Consider the following 17,249-nt stretch of genomic DNA (forward strand, 5'->3'; position numbering starts at 1 on the left):
ACAGGAAACAAAGTCATGCCACGCATATATGCATGTGCGGCAGCATTCAGATTACAAGCAGAGATTTTGGTAAACCAGTAGCAGGTTTCCACAAAAAGAGCACTATGTATTCTGGCGTGATTTTCTTATACACACTTAACATGCTCTGACAGACCTGTCTGTGCCTCATTCTTGCTACCAGCATATTGCTACCAGCATATAAATTTCAGAATACAACTGAAATCTCATTTGTCAGAAAGCAGATTAAGGAACAACCGTGTGATTGAAGACGCTGAAATGCAAAAGCTGCATTGTGTGTCTGCAGATTCTCACAACTGAGTCTGCAAAATATCAGGAGGAAAATAAAAGAAGTGGCTATTGCATACTTGAGGTTTCAGTGACAAAATTGTGATGGATATCCACGAGAAGCTACAGTCTGGTGACTACATTTTGCTGCCAGGTCTCCTTGCTACTTTGCTTAAGATCTTCAAGCATCAGATGGTTCAAATAATCTCAACTTCTCAATTGTTTCTCAGTTTCTTTCAAAAAAAACAACAACAAACAAAAACAACAACAAAAAAAACCTACAACAACATCCAGTAAAACCAACCAACCAACCCCTCTCCACCCCGCCCAAAGCACCTTCAGAGTTTGCATACTTTGAGATTTCTTTGATCTCTAAATTATTTCAATCCTATACCTTAAAAGCTGCATTGAACACACAACTGTGAAGCTTCTCTTCCTGCAAATGTATTCTTTGATTAGAATTATTGAAATGTTTTTACGGTATTCACAATGTAAACTTAATAACTTCATGAAATTTATGGATGCAGAGAAAACCCAGGAGAAGTCCCACAGATACGCTTGTAGCAAATGTCTACAGTTGAACAGACCTACAGATACACCTTGAATAACACCATTTTAAATAGAGGATACACAAGGAAAGGTTGTGGTTTTCAAAGGGAAAAAAAAAACAAAACAAAACACAAAAATACAAGGTTGTGTCATCTTTCAAGGACCTTTACTAAATAATATTAGACAATTAAAAGGTAGAAGAGCTTCTATGTCAGACTGAGGTGGCAGAAAAAATATATTTAAAATATCACCTCAATGAGTAAGAATGATTCGAAACAGAAACTGTCCCACTGTCTTCATCTAGTTATGGATTTCAGAATCTGTACAATTAGGATGTTTTAACAATGCTTGTGCAAGGCCCTTCAGAACGTTTTAGTAAACTAAGACTTTTTTTGGAGCTCTGAAGTGTTCACATTTGTGCAGCTGGTAAGGCACATTTTCTTCTGCCAGGGACGTGGGCCAAAACATCAGTGTTGTAGGAAACTGAAGAAAAACATACTTCATGAATTCAGATAAGGATGTTACCTACCTCTATTTTAGCTAAGCTAAACAAAATCAAAAAGGAAATACTTGAAGAATCTGACGTCCCAGAAATACAAATGACATGCCTACAGGCTACTTATTCTTACAGAAAGCTTTATCCTAGATAAAGTCAGAGATGGTCTGCCAGAGAAAGATTCTTTTACCTGACTCAGCCAAACTTAAAAAAAAATATATCATTATTACTGATGTTTGTAATAGCTCTTATAACTAATCTACATAGATTGAAGACACATTTGGAACATACTGGTACTGCACAGCAAAGATACTACAGAAACAAACTTTTCCATTATTAACAAGATTCCTTCAGTACTGGTTTTGTCTGGGAGAGAGTTAATTTTCCTCTTAGTAGCTGGTATGGTGCTGTGTTTTGGGTTTAGGATGAGAATAATGTTGATAACACACCAATGTTTTAGTTGCTGCAGAGCAGTGCTCACACAGAGCCAAGGCCTTTTCAGCTCCTCGTGCTGCCCTGCCAGTGAGGAGACTGGGGGTGCACCCAGAAGGGAACAAAACCAGGACAGCTGGCCCAGGCTGGTCAAAGGGAAGTCCCGCACTCATGCTCAGCAACAAAAGCTGGGAGTAAAGAAGTGGGTGGGAGGGGATGTTTGGAGTGATGGCATTCGTCTTCCCAGGAACTCGTCACATGTGCCCTGCTTTCCTGGAAGTGGCTGATCATCTGCCTGCTGGTGGGAAGTGGCGAATGGATTCCTGGTTTGGCTTTGCTTACGTGTGCAGCTTTTGCTTAATCTAGTAAATTGCCTTTAGCTCAACCCACAAGTTTTCTCAGTTTTACCTTCGTGATTCTCTCCCCCATTCAGCTGCAGGGGAGTGAGTGAGTGGCTCCCCACCAGGGTTAAAGCACAACACCTTCTTCCCCCAGGATGAACAGGCTAGTAATCCCTTTGTGAACTCTACTGAGGCCAAACAATACCATAAAGAGTTACAGTGTGCCAAGGTATACTGATGTATATACACATAGAAAGGATGGTCACTTTTTGAAGTGTTCCCATTTTCACCAGTGAACAATTCAGTTGCTTCTTCTTGAAGAACTACAAACTAATTTATCACTGCTAACCAGTCCTCTAAACACTAGATGAGAAGATGACCCGCAGCAGTGCGCAGCCTGACTGCATGAACAGGATGCAAAAGGCAGAGTTACAGAAAGGAGATGAAACAAAAGAAAAGACAGCAGATTAGTCCTTAGGTTCAACTCATCCTAGAGCTGCTGCAGCAGTTGAGTCCCACATCACTAGATACAACTGCAGCTGAATAGCCCACTCACACTTCAGTCGGTCCAGTTGCTGCTTAAAGCAATATCCACATTAGCTCTGGAGACTTCAGAAGGTTAAGCGATCCACAAGCAAAAGGTAGTGAAGGTTTTCTACATGCTCCAGCAGAAAGTTGTTTTTCTTCAAACACCGATTAGAAATAATTTGTTCTCTGATGGAAATGTGTTTTAGTAAGCCATCATTCATCTCTGTGTCAATTAGACTGACTGTATTGTGCTAAGGAAAGCAGTGCAATTTACATTAGAAGCAAGCTACCTTTATCTCCAAGATAAAATAATGATATTTAAAACTTATATAAAACAGGTCAAACCAAAAGTCAACTATTTGCAATTATTTTCTCTAATTTTCCTTCATGTTTTACTTATGATTGTAAGGAATATCTACATTTTCAGATCAAGCAATGAAAACGCTGTTTAATATGTGTTGATTAGTTAGGTTTATTTCTCATTGGATCTGACAAATGGAAAATGCCTCTAAAGCTATGACATTTATTTAATTTTCTCTTATGGGTCATTGAATTTTACATCAGACATTTTCCATGCGTTATGTTTCCCATTTGTATGCACTTATATATAATGCATTTCTACACATATATATATATGATGAAAGTTGCACAGACATAATCCTTGCATGCTATTATGAAAAATGGGCACGATATAATCAATCAATATATAATTAATCAAAATGCAAAATGGTTTAAAGCAAAGTCAGTTTGCTTTTTAGATGAGATTGAGAAGTGCCCCCTCTTCCCAGCCAACAAGCAAGGAAAACATAACCCTTCAGTAAGGCAGTATCAGCACATTACTTATCCCTACAGATATCATTTTAGTTTTGGCATTACAGTCATTCCAACATACAGTTGAGTATCTTTTTTTTTTTTTTTTTTTGGCCACAGAGATGCAAGCTCCTTTACAACTGCTGGGACAGAGAGGCTGAAGAAGCACCCTGGGGCATTTTGCTGTGTGAAAAGATGAAGAGCTCAAGGAAGACTTTAAAGTTAAGACCAAACCACACAGCTCATGAAAGAGTTGCTGCTGAGTTCTCATGTGGAACCATGTGGCCAGGAAGGCCAACAGCATCCTGGCTTGTATCAAGAATAGTGCAGCCTGCAGGACCAGGGAGGTGATCGTCCCCCTGTACTCTGCTCTGGTAAGGCCGCACCTCGAGGACTGTGTTCAGTTTTGGGTCCCTCAGTACAAGACAAACACTGAGGCCCTGGAGCGTGTCCAGAGAAGGGCTACAAAGCTGGACATAAGTCTTGTGAGGAACGGCTGAGGGAACTGGGGTTGTTTGACCTGGAGAAGAGGAGGCTCTGGGGAGACCTTATTGCTCTCTACAGCTACCTGAAAGGAAGGTGTGGGGAGCTGGTGGGTGGCCTTTTCTCACAGGTAACTAGCGATAGGACTAGAGGGAATGGCCCCAAGTTGCACCAGGGGAGGTTCAGGTTGGAAATGAGGAGACATTTCTTCTCAGGAAGAGCAGTCAGGCATTGGAACAGGTTGCCCAGGCAGGTGGTGGAGTCACTGTTCCTGGGGGTGTTCAAGGAAAGGTTTGATGTGGTGCTTAGCGACATGGTTTAGTGGGTGATAGTGGTGGTCGGGAGACGGTTGGAGCAGATGATCTTGGAGGTCTTTTGCAACCTTAATGATTCTATGATTCTATGAACCTAAGCAGTGCAGCCCACAGCAGGAGATGTGGGAGAACGATATTGACTCTTCCTCCACTATGCTCTCTGCTTTGGAAGCACAACCTTTTACCTGGGGTAGTGTTGAGACTGAAATTGTCAGCACATTTCAGGGTGATTATCTCCTAGTATTAACACTAGAAATCCCTTCAATCACCCATGTAAATCTTGGCATTACAACACTTTTCTTATGTCAGTGTTTCTGAACTACCTGTTAGTTATGCATTCTGCCCCCAGTTATCCTACCGGTCTGTGAACCCCCCTACACCCACATCTCATGATACAACTTCTTTGGCTACCAGACCAATTACTGCACTGTCTTTAGTGGAACACTTCAGCGGTACAAATAGTCAAGGTCAAAGACATACATCCAGGTCTAATGTCACACAGCCCTTTATGAGCTTACTCAGTCCCATCTTAATAGCAGATACACAGCTGCCTCGACATTAGAGGTCAAAGCAGAGCAGATCTAAAGCCCAAACTGTCACAATTCAAGCCAAAAACTGTATTTTGCCCATTTTAAGATGAAGAGCATATGCTTCTTCACCTTTAATATGTTTTAAAAAAATATGGAAGGGAGGCCTCTGAGAATGAGTTAACAGGCATGGTCTGACCTCAGATCTACACAAGTATCTTGCCTAAGCATTCCCACTGCCATCAAGTGCAGTGGTAGACAGGAACAGGAACTGCCCAAGTAGCTGAAAAAGCATCAGCTGAGGAAACAAGCTCGTCCCCAGCCCAGATTTCTGGAGGAAGTGGCACAGGAAGTCACAGATCAGAATGGCAAGAATTTTCCAGCCAAAAAAATGGCATGAAATGCCTCTGTCAACTGCACGTCTTGCCAGCCTCATCTCACAAATAACTTTCTAGACAAATACAGGTGATTTATCTGGACTTCTGTAAAAAGTATGCAATATAGAATATCTGAAGAAGGTGAGAATTAAAAGAAAGTGCAATGTTTGTAAAGAATTTGGCTTATGAGGAGAGAGATGTTATCAAAGCAAAAGCATAATGCAAAGACATGCTACCATTAAGCTCTTTGTGCATTGATTATTGGGTCACACTTTGTTTTTTATTAACATTGGCACAAAAAGCAGAAGCATAATCACAACATTTGGTGATAACACTGAACCACAGGGTATCCACAAAACAGGATGTTGAACAGAGAACAACTGGATATGTGAATATCACTAAAGGAATTAAACTGGCGTAAGATGCAAGTACAGACAATTGGCAGCTCAGGGGAAAGGACAGAATTTGGAGGTGACAGACTGTGATCTCCCAGTATTGTTTTGTCAGAGATGCATTTCTAGTAAAAATGAAAAAAGAATTGTTGCCATGTCAAGAAATCTTTATAAGGCTTACTCTGGAATATTTTGAATTTAGAGTTGAATGGGAAAAAAGTAGGGCATGTAGGATGACTGGGGGGAATGGCAATTCTCCCTTGCTGGGATTACCAGGTTTTGTACTGTCTAGTCTAGCAATATAAAACTGTGTTAATGTCCACCTTGGGCTCAAGAGCTTCTTTTTCTTTCCAGTACCAAAATGTCAGGAGCAATTTATACTGCGATATTTTACAGTTATAAGCAGAGGGACCAAACAACCTGTATCTAAAAAGAAAAAAAAGCATTTTCTCAAACATTATTTTCTTTCGTTTCTGAGAAAATTACCAGAATGTTAAGGCCACCTAGATACTTAAAATGCAGCTGACAACAAAAGGACTGGGAAAAGAAATATAGCTTAATATTCTCCTTGACTTCACCAGCAGTGCTGTAGGCAACATTCAGAAGAAAAAAAAAAAAAAAAGAAAAAAACCACCCTAACCTATGGTACATGCTCTAGGAGCATGTAGATCTCAGTGCTACAGTACAGAAAAAAAAAAAAAAAAAAAGATAAATCACCACTTCGAGATAATCTGTCAGGAAAACGATCAAATCCAGCAGCCAACAATTGGTTTATGTAAATATGTACACGTACATGTGTGCATATATCTTGCTTTATTTACCAACATTTCTAGGTGGACATAAATAATGCTGCTCTCAGAGAACCAATGAGAGAAAATCAAAACCAAAACCAATACCACTTACCATTACAACATCTAAATAGCCTTATACTCCTACTGTTGATGCATACTACTACATTAATTATAACATCTCTTAACATCTCTTTTTTAAAAAACAAGTCAAACAAAAAGAGCACTCTTTAGAAAAGCACTTGGAGGTGGTAAGGCAAGTATGCAGTTCAGACATATGGCATAAATGTTCTAAGCATTAGCCAACTCACCGTACTACATTTCTGACAACTGTACATGTGCCCAGAGTTATCTCTGTTGCTAAGAGCAAAGAATTTCCACCAATCTACCAAGAATATGTATTTTAAAACCTTATTGAACTAGCTTTCAAACAGTCAGCTCAGTGGGTAGAAATGTTTTACAATTTCACAAAAGGGGTAAAATACTTTCAAATAGTCCACGGAACATGCTTTGTCTGTTCTTGTGTTTAGTTCTGAAGCATAGTTCAATCACAGTAGGCTTAAGTTCTCAATATGAAAGGAAAAGCATGGAAGGAAAAGGTTGTAAGTCTTATTTACCTTTTTGTATGTTTTCTCTTCATTTGGCTTTCCAGCAGTAACATCTCCATTTTCAGTAACAGACGACATCTAATAATAGAAGCTTAAGTTATAAATGAAATACTTGCATAAGAAAGCATTCAAAAAAGATCATGCAATCTGTTGTTGAATTCTTGCTAATGTCAAACTTTTTAGAGGACGGCAAGTCACCAAGTTACTGACAGTCCATGAGGATTCTCCTCTTTTGATGTTAACTTAACCTTCCCTTTTTTTCTGGTCACTTGCTCAAAACAATGTCCAGAGTTGCAGAAAGTCAGTAGTTTAGTTAGGATCACCTCTTTCCCTCTTTACAGCGGGAGCTCAAACTGCACTGGCATAGCCTATTCGCCCTACTGCAACTAAAATTCACTCTTCATTTCAATTGAAATGATTGTTAATTCACTCATTTTGTTTTACACTATTTTACATCTTTCTCTTTGAATAAGCAATATTCTTTTAAGTATACAAGCATACCACCTATATTCCTTGTCTTATTTGTTCCTGATTAATTCTTGTTCTGCTACCTTTATGCACTTCTCTAAAACTTCTCAGCTCTAAGTCAGTAGGTCCCAGACTTTGTCAGTTAGGTAATGCCATCAGCAGCAAAATGACATCCCAGCTGTGAGCAGGCCACTATCACATTCAGCACGAGCCACACCTACCAGTTGCATCCTCTCTTTACCAAAAGGGTAAATATTTTTGCTGTGCACACTGAACTACTGTACAACTGTCAGCTACTCTGTGGCCCTCCCTTAAATAAACCTTCACTTCCTCAGAAGCAAACATCCTAACGTACCTTGCCATCCAGGTGTGTGCACTCTACTCTCACCTGACCTCTCCCAGCCCCACCTATGGCCTGACCCAGAGACAAAGCAACTGTGGCTTCCCACATCAAGGGGTTATCAGATGCCAGGAACAACAGCTCAAGCACTAGATACCTTCACATCAACCCATTCACCAGCTGCCTCTCACTGGCAGGGTTGGGACTGCTGTTATTGCTGCCACTGCTACTGCCACCAGTACGATCCTCTGCCACTGACCAGTAGACACTGCACTGGGTCTTTCATGGTACATGCAACACCTATTCTTTTAGCTCCATCAGTGAATTCAATTACTGTCATGTCAATGTTATCTTTTGGATTATTAAAGAAATACTAACTAACACAGGGACTGACAGTAACATTACAAGTTACAGGACAAGCGTTTTTCACCAGCTCTTTTCTGTGAGTACTTGACTTCACATCCGAACAGCGGCAGGTGTAGTTTAAGTCAACTTTCCATTAAGTTGTCTTAGTTTCTAAATTGCTTGACGGGTAAACTCTTTAGAGAAGAGTGATGTCTATTTATTAGATGCCATAAGGTGGCAACCAAAAAGAGGAGCTCCTAGACATGCTGCAATGAAAAAGGATAGGGTTTGGTAGACTGACTAGATGCAACATTTACTGAAACTCAGTGGAATTTTACTTTCCATATCTTTTTTCTAAGTTATGTCAATAACGCAATCCTCTCCCAAAGCAAATGTACTTTTTCCTTCTGTTTCCTACAGTTTGGTCACTGTACTGTTTCAACAAAATCAATATGCTGATCACATTCATACTGTCTTTGAAATTCTCATTTTGAGACAGATCTTTGAAATTCTGATTTTCAGAGACAACATTTTTTCATGACTCTTTTCAAAAAATCACATACATAAGAGAGGCAAAATTTCCTCGTTTCCAAGCACCTTACATATCTGCTGTGCAAAACCAGTACTCAGAAGGATCCCTTTGGGAGGGATTTTCCAGGCAGAAAAGGACAACATTCCCTCAGGCCCATGTCTGGCACATGACTTATTCAACATGAACGTCTTTTTCTTCACACCAGTGTTCAGCTCCACAGGAAGACTCCTCAGCAGACTGCATGGGATGAGCTTGAGAGGTACAATGATGGACAAAACTAAGAGGCTTGTGAGCTACATTTTCAGTGGCACATCTCAGAGACTCCAGGTCTTTGGCTGCACTGACACTGTATCTCCCCCAAAGAGCAAGGAAGTATTTGACATTACATCTTGTCATGGTTGTAGAGCAACATTAGATCAAGAATAAACCAGTAAGTTAGAGATCACCTGGGTCAGACACTCAAACTGTGGCTGTCAAATTAAAATAAAATTTAATAAGCAAAAAAACAAAAACAGAAAGCATATACACATACACAAAAAACAACTCAAAAAGCTACAAGAAAATGTTTTAAAATCACCCTAGATTTCACTAACACTTTCACAATGTAAGTATACATACCCTTATAAACACCAGGGAAAGTCATCTGGAGCTGAAAGTGATAATCAAGCCATTCATCGGTGTTGCTGATGTTTTCCAGAATCTATTAAAAGAAAAATCTGTTACCATCTGTCTGCCATTACAAATGTACACCTCACAGAATAGTGTTCGACTTCCTTCTTCCATTCTTCAGACGAAGTAAGGATCTAGCTAGAAGCAATGCTGTTCAAGAACTGTCTCAAATAGTTTGGTCACTAATATGTCAATAATGTACTTAGGACACTAGCAATGTTACAAAGAATAAAATCATTGCAGTTCAACTTGCCTCTGCCCTAGAGATGTCACTACTACAGCACCAGCACCCCTACTATGAAATTTATATAGAGCAGTTGACCTACATGCTGTGAAGTGTTGTGAAATTACATGCTGTCTTCCATGAAGAGTTTTGAAATTAAATACTAATCTGTATCATCCTCTTTCCCTGGGGATAGCCCAAATTCCACGAAAAAGATAAGCAATGGGAGTGATGGTTTGCAGGACTGGATTCTGAATAGTTGTAGATAACAAGCAAACCCATTTTGGAAGTTTTTCACAATGGTAGCTGCTGTCAGCATAATTTCTGAGAATGATGTCGAGGTAAGCAATTTCATATTTAAAATTATTTATTTGAATAAACATGAGACATATTTAACAGTCAAATATTATTCAATACCTCTTTGGAATGAGCTCATCCTCCCATCTTCTACATCTGTTTTAAGCTACATCAGTAAAGCTAGTCCTCAATTTAATTTCTCAACCACATCAGAAGAAAACAAATCTCATTTGTCCTTAATCAGTACAAACTGCATCTTCTATGTAACTAAAAATTGATTTAAAAAAAAAATCCACAGCCCTTGTTCACTGAATTTAATTTTCCAATAATCTGAAAAGTATCCATAACACCACTAGAAAGCCTTTTCCTAAAAGGCTTCAAAACAGTATTTACCTCCCCTTCAGTGATGCAGAATAAAAATTGCTCTTGAGATTAAAAACAAGAACAATAAATGAAGGGACAACACAGAAACATAGATGGCTGGATTCTCTGAGAATAAAGGCTTCCTTAGAAACATCTTTTGTAAGGTCACATACCAGTATTTTCCTACTACAGTTAGCTACATTGTTCTTTTTAGCCTTCAAGCAATTAATGTATCTTAATCAATAATTTCTTTACTTGGATAGGGACTGCCATCACGGTACACATGAAACTTCTACTTAAAGACAACTCAGTCCTGATAGCTATTAAAACTGCCTGTAGTTTATCTAGCTTACCTATCTATATTTATAAATTTTATGTCATTAACTGATCCGCGTTTGTAATTCTATCAGTACACAAACACAGACATCAAGAACTTCTGTTAATACAACTTCTGAAGGAGGAAGAAGACTCTTTATTATACTGATCACTGGGTAAAACTCTACCTAAATCATTGTCCTCCACACACACGAGATTATCAATACAGTATCCTCTACTACTCCCATCACTTCCTAAAATATGATCACACATACTCAGCAAAAGCCAAACACAAATGCAGCATGGAAACTTTCTCTCAGTAAGATGCTGGCTGAAGAAAACACTCATGCCAGATATGGAAGAAAAGCCTGACTGTCCTTGGTACAGTCAGATAAATTATTTAAGAACGCCTCATCCATGTGAAAATACACAGCTGTAATACTGACAAAGATAGAAAAACAGACAGTGAGATCCCAGCTGCAGCAACTACCAAATACAAAAATTCACAAACCATGAAGAAAGTGATTTTTTTTCTACCTACGCTGGTTTATTTAATTCCTAGAGGCAGCTAGAATTTTTTCAGTTTCTGGTCTTTCGGAAAACAGATCACACAGTTCTGACTTAATTGGCATTGTGCTAAACACCTTTCAAGATCTTCACACTTGGACAATGATCTTATATTTCCTACAAATAATCTTTGGAAAAGCCAGTGTAACTTAGAGTGTTTTCTCCCTGCTCTGCAGCAACTTTGTGTGCTCTGCGCTGTGTGTACCAAGAGCTACTGTTTCAGTTCTGCTGAGCTTTAGCAGTGCAAAGATGGGACGCAAGTTAGAGTTTTGGAACCCACTTCCAGGCTGAACTACAACTGATTGATCGATTGATTAATTACAACAGCAGGGAACTGCCATAACTAAAGCATCAGGTCTCTGCATGCATCTGACAAAGGGCAGGCTCACAATGAAGTATGGCTGGGCAGGGGGTGAAGCAGGAAAATAAAGTGGAAATAGTCAGAAAAATAAAGTGGGTATTCAGAGAAAGACTGGGCTGTGCAGATCTGTTGTTGAATTTCTCAGACATCACACATCCTATGTCACGGCACAAAACAGAAACATTAAAATCCAATAGAAATTTAAAGGGCATGAAAGAGCACAAATACAAACTGCTGAATCCTCCACTTAATAACACTATTTGGTTCTGTGTATTTCAGATAATCTGCTTATTAGAAATAGATACTTTCTAATTCTTACAAAGTTGTCTTCCAGAAAGACACAAAATCCCCAGAATGGGGAAGTTTACTTCTTGAAAGAGCATATATAATTTCATATTGTATTCATTACAAAGATATTAAGTCAACACCAGACCAAAAAGTGAAGATAAGAATAATTGTTTTATCCACCCTTAGCAAGTTTTCAACTTAAGATTGCATTTTTGACAATGGCAGCTTGCCAGAACAACGTGTAAAGATTTTGTCAGACATGTCTGCATCTGTAAGCAGTATTTGTAGTGAATTCTATTAAAAAGAGTAATCATTACCACAGTTAATACTTTGCTAGCTTTTGTCCCTCCTCTGCTGCTTTAAGGCAGCATCTCTTAACACAATCAGGAGTACCACACCCATTTCATTTACCACAAAACTCACTTTTACTCGTAACATTTGCCCAGTCATACTTTTTCTCATGGTGGTAGCTGTGAAGTAGCTTGTCAAGTCCGTTCCTCAATTCAATAAAGACTTGCATATCTATCTGGAAAAATACTTCACCAAGCCACATGGAGCACTGAGTCAACGTGCTGCCAGGTTTCAGGTACAGTGTGAAAATGGAAATCTTCATCATGCAATGATGTAGGAAACAGAAAAATTTCCAAACCAAAAATGCTCCACAGAGGAGGAAATCCACCACAACTTATTCATTAATGAAAAGCCACTGTCTTTCTAGGTGCTTTCTTCTTGAGATGCACTGATTCCCTTTCTCATTGCCCCCGGCAAACAGAGAGCAAACAGCCCTGTAACATACTCCTGCCTCCTCATACTGCACTTTCCACTTTCAAACCTTTTTCACTCTTCTTTTCCTTTACCAAACCCTCTAGAGTTTTTAAAAGTAAGATTCATTGACCAGACAACAGGCATAATAAATGCAGCTGCCTAAAGCTTTTTCATTCCTCTATTATCTCTCTGTTTCAGAAACTGACATCTAGTAGGCAGTGTGGTCAGGGCTTGGAAGTTTAAAAAGATAGCAGAACCTGAATAAAAGACTTTCATTAACTACCATATTCTCACACCACCACAGGAAACAAAAAGAAAAAAAACAGGAACTCCAAGAGCAAATGACGCTAATAAAGCTAACTCTCTTAGCTTGGGATGAGCGGGGACTAAGTCTGGAGCTCACGCCTTACTTAGTGCTCAACAACCTACTCCCACAAATAATGCAATTACAAAGCCTCCCTCCTGTCTGGATTCTCTGGTAACTACTACAGTATGTACATCAGTAGCAGTATTCCCTGCTAGGTGTCATCTCAACTTGCCTATTTTTCCATGAAACTTGCTGCAATCCTGTGCCACTGTAAGATTTTGTTGACACTGGTCAATTAGAGCTGACAACAGCTTTCTCCCTTCCCTCTGCAGTAGAATTTGAAGAGTAAGATTATTTTTAAGATTATTTGTAAAGGAAGAGACTTGGGACACACAAAACATCCTCTGACACATGTATAACTTTCATGCATACATCTTGTTTCCATAGGAATTTAAGTTAAAAATATCAGTGTGCTTCTGGGTGTCCCTGGGAACAGGAACTGAAGAGGGGACCTCAAAGGTTTTTCGTGTTGTGCTATTTTCAGAACACTCAGGAGGTAGCTGAATATTTAAAATGAGGTGAAAAGTGTGACCTAAATTGTTAGAACTTGTCAAAATTAATACAATTCCCAGGCAGAAATTACATGCTACCTCCTTTCCAGAGTTTTTCTTTAAGCTTTTAAGATACTGCTAACTATAACTTTCATGATTTAGTTGCCTCTGTTCTAAGGTGAATGGACAATTCATGGTGGTGCAAGAACCTGCAAGCAATACTAGCATTGTGCCAATAAGCAGATGTAAATAAGAGAAAGGAAGCATAATTTGGTGTCATGTAGAGAATAAGAGAAGAGGTATTACAAGAAACATAATATAGCTTTCTCAATGGTCATAACAAGTTAACGTCATCTCCAAGAAACTCTTATTTTAATTTCAGTTAACGTTCTTTGCACATGAGCAGCAGGACAGTTACATAGCTCTTAAGGAAAAAATGAGGTTGTTCATGTGGCCACTTCGATATAAAGTACATAAAAATCATGTTTTTTTTCCCCTCTTTTTTTTTTTTTTTTTTTAAAGTATCCCAGACACTAATCTGTGAAATGGACTCACTTCCTTATAGCTTCCTTAGCTTCCTTATAGCTTATGGTTACAATCATGCAGCCATCTAAGATCAAACATTCTTGCATGTCCACATACCTGAAATATCCCAAAGCTGGTATTTACAAACCAATATATCCTGAGAATTAAGTCAGTGTTTACACACTTCAATGCACATGACAATCATTAGAAGTTCTGACAAAGCTTTAATTCTGAAAAGCTCTATTTTCCTCTTTCAATTTTCAGGTTCAGAACTTCAGTCATAGTTGCACACCTATCTGGTCCTAATGCCTGTTTTTAATCTCTATTGCCAGCTGCCATGACTTCAGCTCTTCCCAGAAGCACTGAAAGATCTCCTTTTGTCTTTCCAGACACCAGCCATGAAAGTAGAGGGAAATTTTTACTGCATCATATATACCATTGATATACCCTGCTAAATATGTGTCAGAAAAATATATTGTATGAATTGTGAAAGAGGGTAGGAAGGGAGCTAAAAAACAATGGTTAGGTCTGTTATCCTGGCAAGTCTACCTCCTGCCGCCAGGCTGGTTATGGCAGTTTTAAGTGTGATTAAAAGTCAAAACTTTTCGGTGAGATTTGTGATAGTACTGTAAAGGCTTGTGCATTAGTGAAAACTGGAAAAGGTTTCCCTTTTAATTCAAAAAAAAACAAACAAAAAAAAACCAAACTCTTCCCATACCCCTCCTTCCCCCCCAAAATGGAATTATTCCTAAAACAGCCTAGCTTATTTTCTGCAGTTTCAAGCCCTGGCTAACCTATAAATCTTTCTAATTACTTTTTCTATCTTGCCTGAAAAAATTAGAGGGACATGCATATAACAAAGAAAGCAAATGATGAAATGCGTATCTGAAGTAAAACGGAAAAAAAAGAAATTTGTTTCTTCTCATGGTCTGCATGATAATGAGAGGGCAGCACAAAGGCTACAGAGAAAAACACAAGCAAAAAGCATCATAAACCTGTGATTCAGATTGTTCACGTAGTTAAACTATCTCATGTGTTCACGCCACCTTTGTTGACATAGCTTAATACCACACATTAATTTCAATGGCCTGTCAGATTTTTAGGCTCACAGTAACTAACCCAAGCACAGTGCTGAGATTCTGATACTGTTTGATTCTCTTGGCAATCCCCATTTCCAGGAATATAGGATAGCATTTGAATTAAAACAGACAGGAAAAAAATGTAGCAATAGGAGAAACAATCTTAGTTTGCAGGCTGAATTTGAGATTTATCTGAGTAATTTGAGCTTTAAAGCTATATATGTTTCTATCGCAATTCTCTGATTCACTGTAAGAAGTATCACATCAACTACCCCCCGTAGCTTTCACAAAGGGAAAACACATTAAAAGGTAGAACATCAGCAAATATCACCTCCATCCAAGTTTACAAATACTCAGAATACAGTTTAATTACCTGGGAGATTTAACAACTTACAAAAGCCCGGCCCTCCTGCACTTAAGGTGGTATTAATTGCACATTAAGTTGTTCTCTGGTTCAAAACAGCCTGCAAGTGCAATAACCACAGAATCACAGACCACAACAACATCACAAGTTATAGCTGCATATTCTATTTTTCACAACAAATCACATTATTCATTTTGAAAATAATCAGGTGTGGTTTTTCATGGAAACTTGCTTTAAAGAATGGAAATAAAACTTCAAATTTGTGAAAGTAAACACAGTTTACAAATCCTTGGAAAAAGCTTACAGTGCTCCTACAACAAAGCATGCCTCTCTCCATTTGTAACATCTTTGTTTTTGAAATTCTACATCTCACAGATAACTTGAAAGCCCTCTAGAAAGTATTATTTTTTTCTCCACAAATCATCATATTCAGATCTTCATTCTAAGTCTTAAATCCATCTCACTACCCCGATGCCATGACTTCACTCTTCGCAGAAGGACTGAAGTATCTCTTCCATCTTTCCAAACATGACCTGTAAAAGCAGAGCAAACTTTCTACTGCATAGTAGGTGGTGTTCATGCATTAAGAACTATGGGACTTTTCCAAATCACTGATACTAGACCAGCAATCAGAAAGAACAAACATTTGATCCTTGACATAACTGACGTCACACTGTGTATTTTGCAGAAATTGCTAACAAGGCCTCCTTTTAGAGTGGAATAGCTTCATTAATTTCTCATTATTTTGTAACAGACCAAAAGCACACAAAATAGAAAGGCATATTTGTACATTGCCAAAGAAGGGTTCCCAATTTGTACTCATGTTTCAATAATTGAGATTTCATATTCCAACAGTAACATTTAGGAGATTAGCAGCCTTTTTAACAGCCAACTGCAGTGGCAAGGTAGAAGTATCTCAAAGTCCAGAGTCAGAGCTCTGCTCCATTATTTTGGGAACTTCAAAATGGCAATGGTCCTAATGCTATTAGCACATACCAGACACTGCATTATTTTGAAATAACATTACCACGCAAGTGCATACTCTCCAACTAATTACTCCAGCATGCTGGGACAAGTGATTGATTAACAAAGCAAAGAACACAATCAGAGAAAAAATTCTTCTACATTTGACTTAGCCTGTACATGGAAAATTGAATGGCAGGGATCACATGCCTGTGGCCATGATGTTTGGAGGGAAAGCAAGTCAAGAAGCATCACTCAAATAATTAGCAAGTGAGATCCAGCAGGAATGATGTCTCATTCAAGGGAAAAAGGAGATCAGTTGAAGTGTTACTTATTTTCTAAAGGAATGACACAAACACAGATGCAAACAATCCCAGCTTTCTGGATGGAAGATATCTATGACAGAGGAGTTTGGCCAAGCCACCCACTTTAGTGACCTCAAACTCCAGAAACAGTTGTACAGAAAATGGAGAATAGGTCAAATGCCTAAGGATAAGCATACACAGTGTAGAGTGAAGACATAAGACCAAAGGCAAAAAGCATGAAATGAGACACAGACAACCAGAAATGAAAGAAAAAATAAATAAATGCAGCCAATAATTTTTGAGACACAAGACAGAATTTTTCTTGTACTCTTCACACAGGCTTGAAAAGTCAGCCATCACTGACACCACTGGACTTCAAAATACACAGTATACCTTTGTAAAGACCTCACAGACTTTGGGCATGATAAATGGTTGCAAGCTATCAGCAACCACAATGCGGTAAGTACTCATGCTAGAGACACCACAGGAACTTTTCAAGTTTTAACAAGGAAGTCCCAGAAACAGAGTAGACGCATCGAAGATAAGCTGATAACTAGCAAACACAGGGAGAACAAGGACCAATTGAGTCCAACACTACTTCCTTCTCTATCAAGTTATCATGCGGAGTGTTCAATGGATCTGAAGTAGAGGCAATAAGAAGGCTTCAGTCAAGTTTTCAACAGCATCCCATG

General features: G+C 38.7%; 1 protein-coding gene across 8 annotated transcripts in view; it reads right to left on the minus strand.

Annotated features, from left to right (window-relative positions):
* PIP5K1B (phosphatidylinositol-4-phosphate 5-kinase type 1 beta) overlaps positions 1-17,249 on the minus strand; it is a 114,788-nt gene that overhangs the window by 69,155 nt on the left and 28,384 nt on the right. For all 8 annotated transcript variants that reach the window (XM_035558516.2, XM_035558508.2, XM_050716277.1 and 5 more), the window contains 2 exons: positions 9,234-9,315; positions 6,940-7,008 (listed from right to left, as the gene is read on the minus strand). In XM_035558516.2, the coding sequence (XP_035414409.1) occupies positions 6,940-6,989 (50 nt within the window). In that variant the 5' untranslated portion in view covers positions 6,990-7,008; positions 9,234-9,315. The remainder of the gene's footprint in view (positions 1-6,939; positions 7,009-9,233; positions 9,316-17,249) is intronic.

This window comes from Cygnus atratus, chromosome Z (assembly GCF_013377495.2).
Source record: "Cygnus atratus isolate AKBS03 ecotype Queensland, Australia chromosome Z, CAtr_DNAZoo_HiC_assembly, whole genome shotgun sequence".
NCBI lineage: Eukaryota > Metazoa > Chordata > Aves > Anseriformes > Anatidae > Cygnus > Cygnus atratus.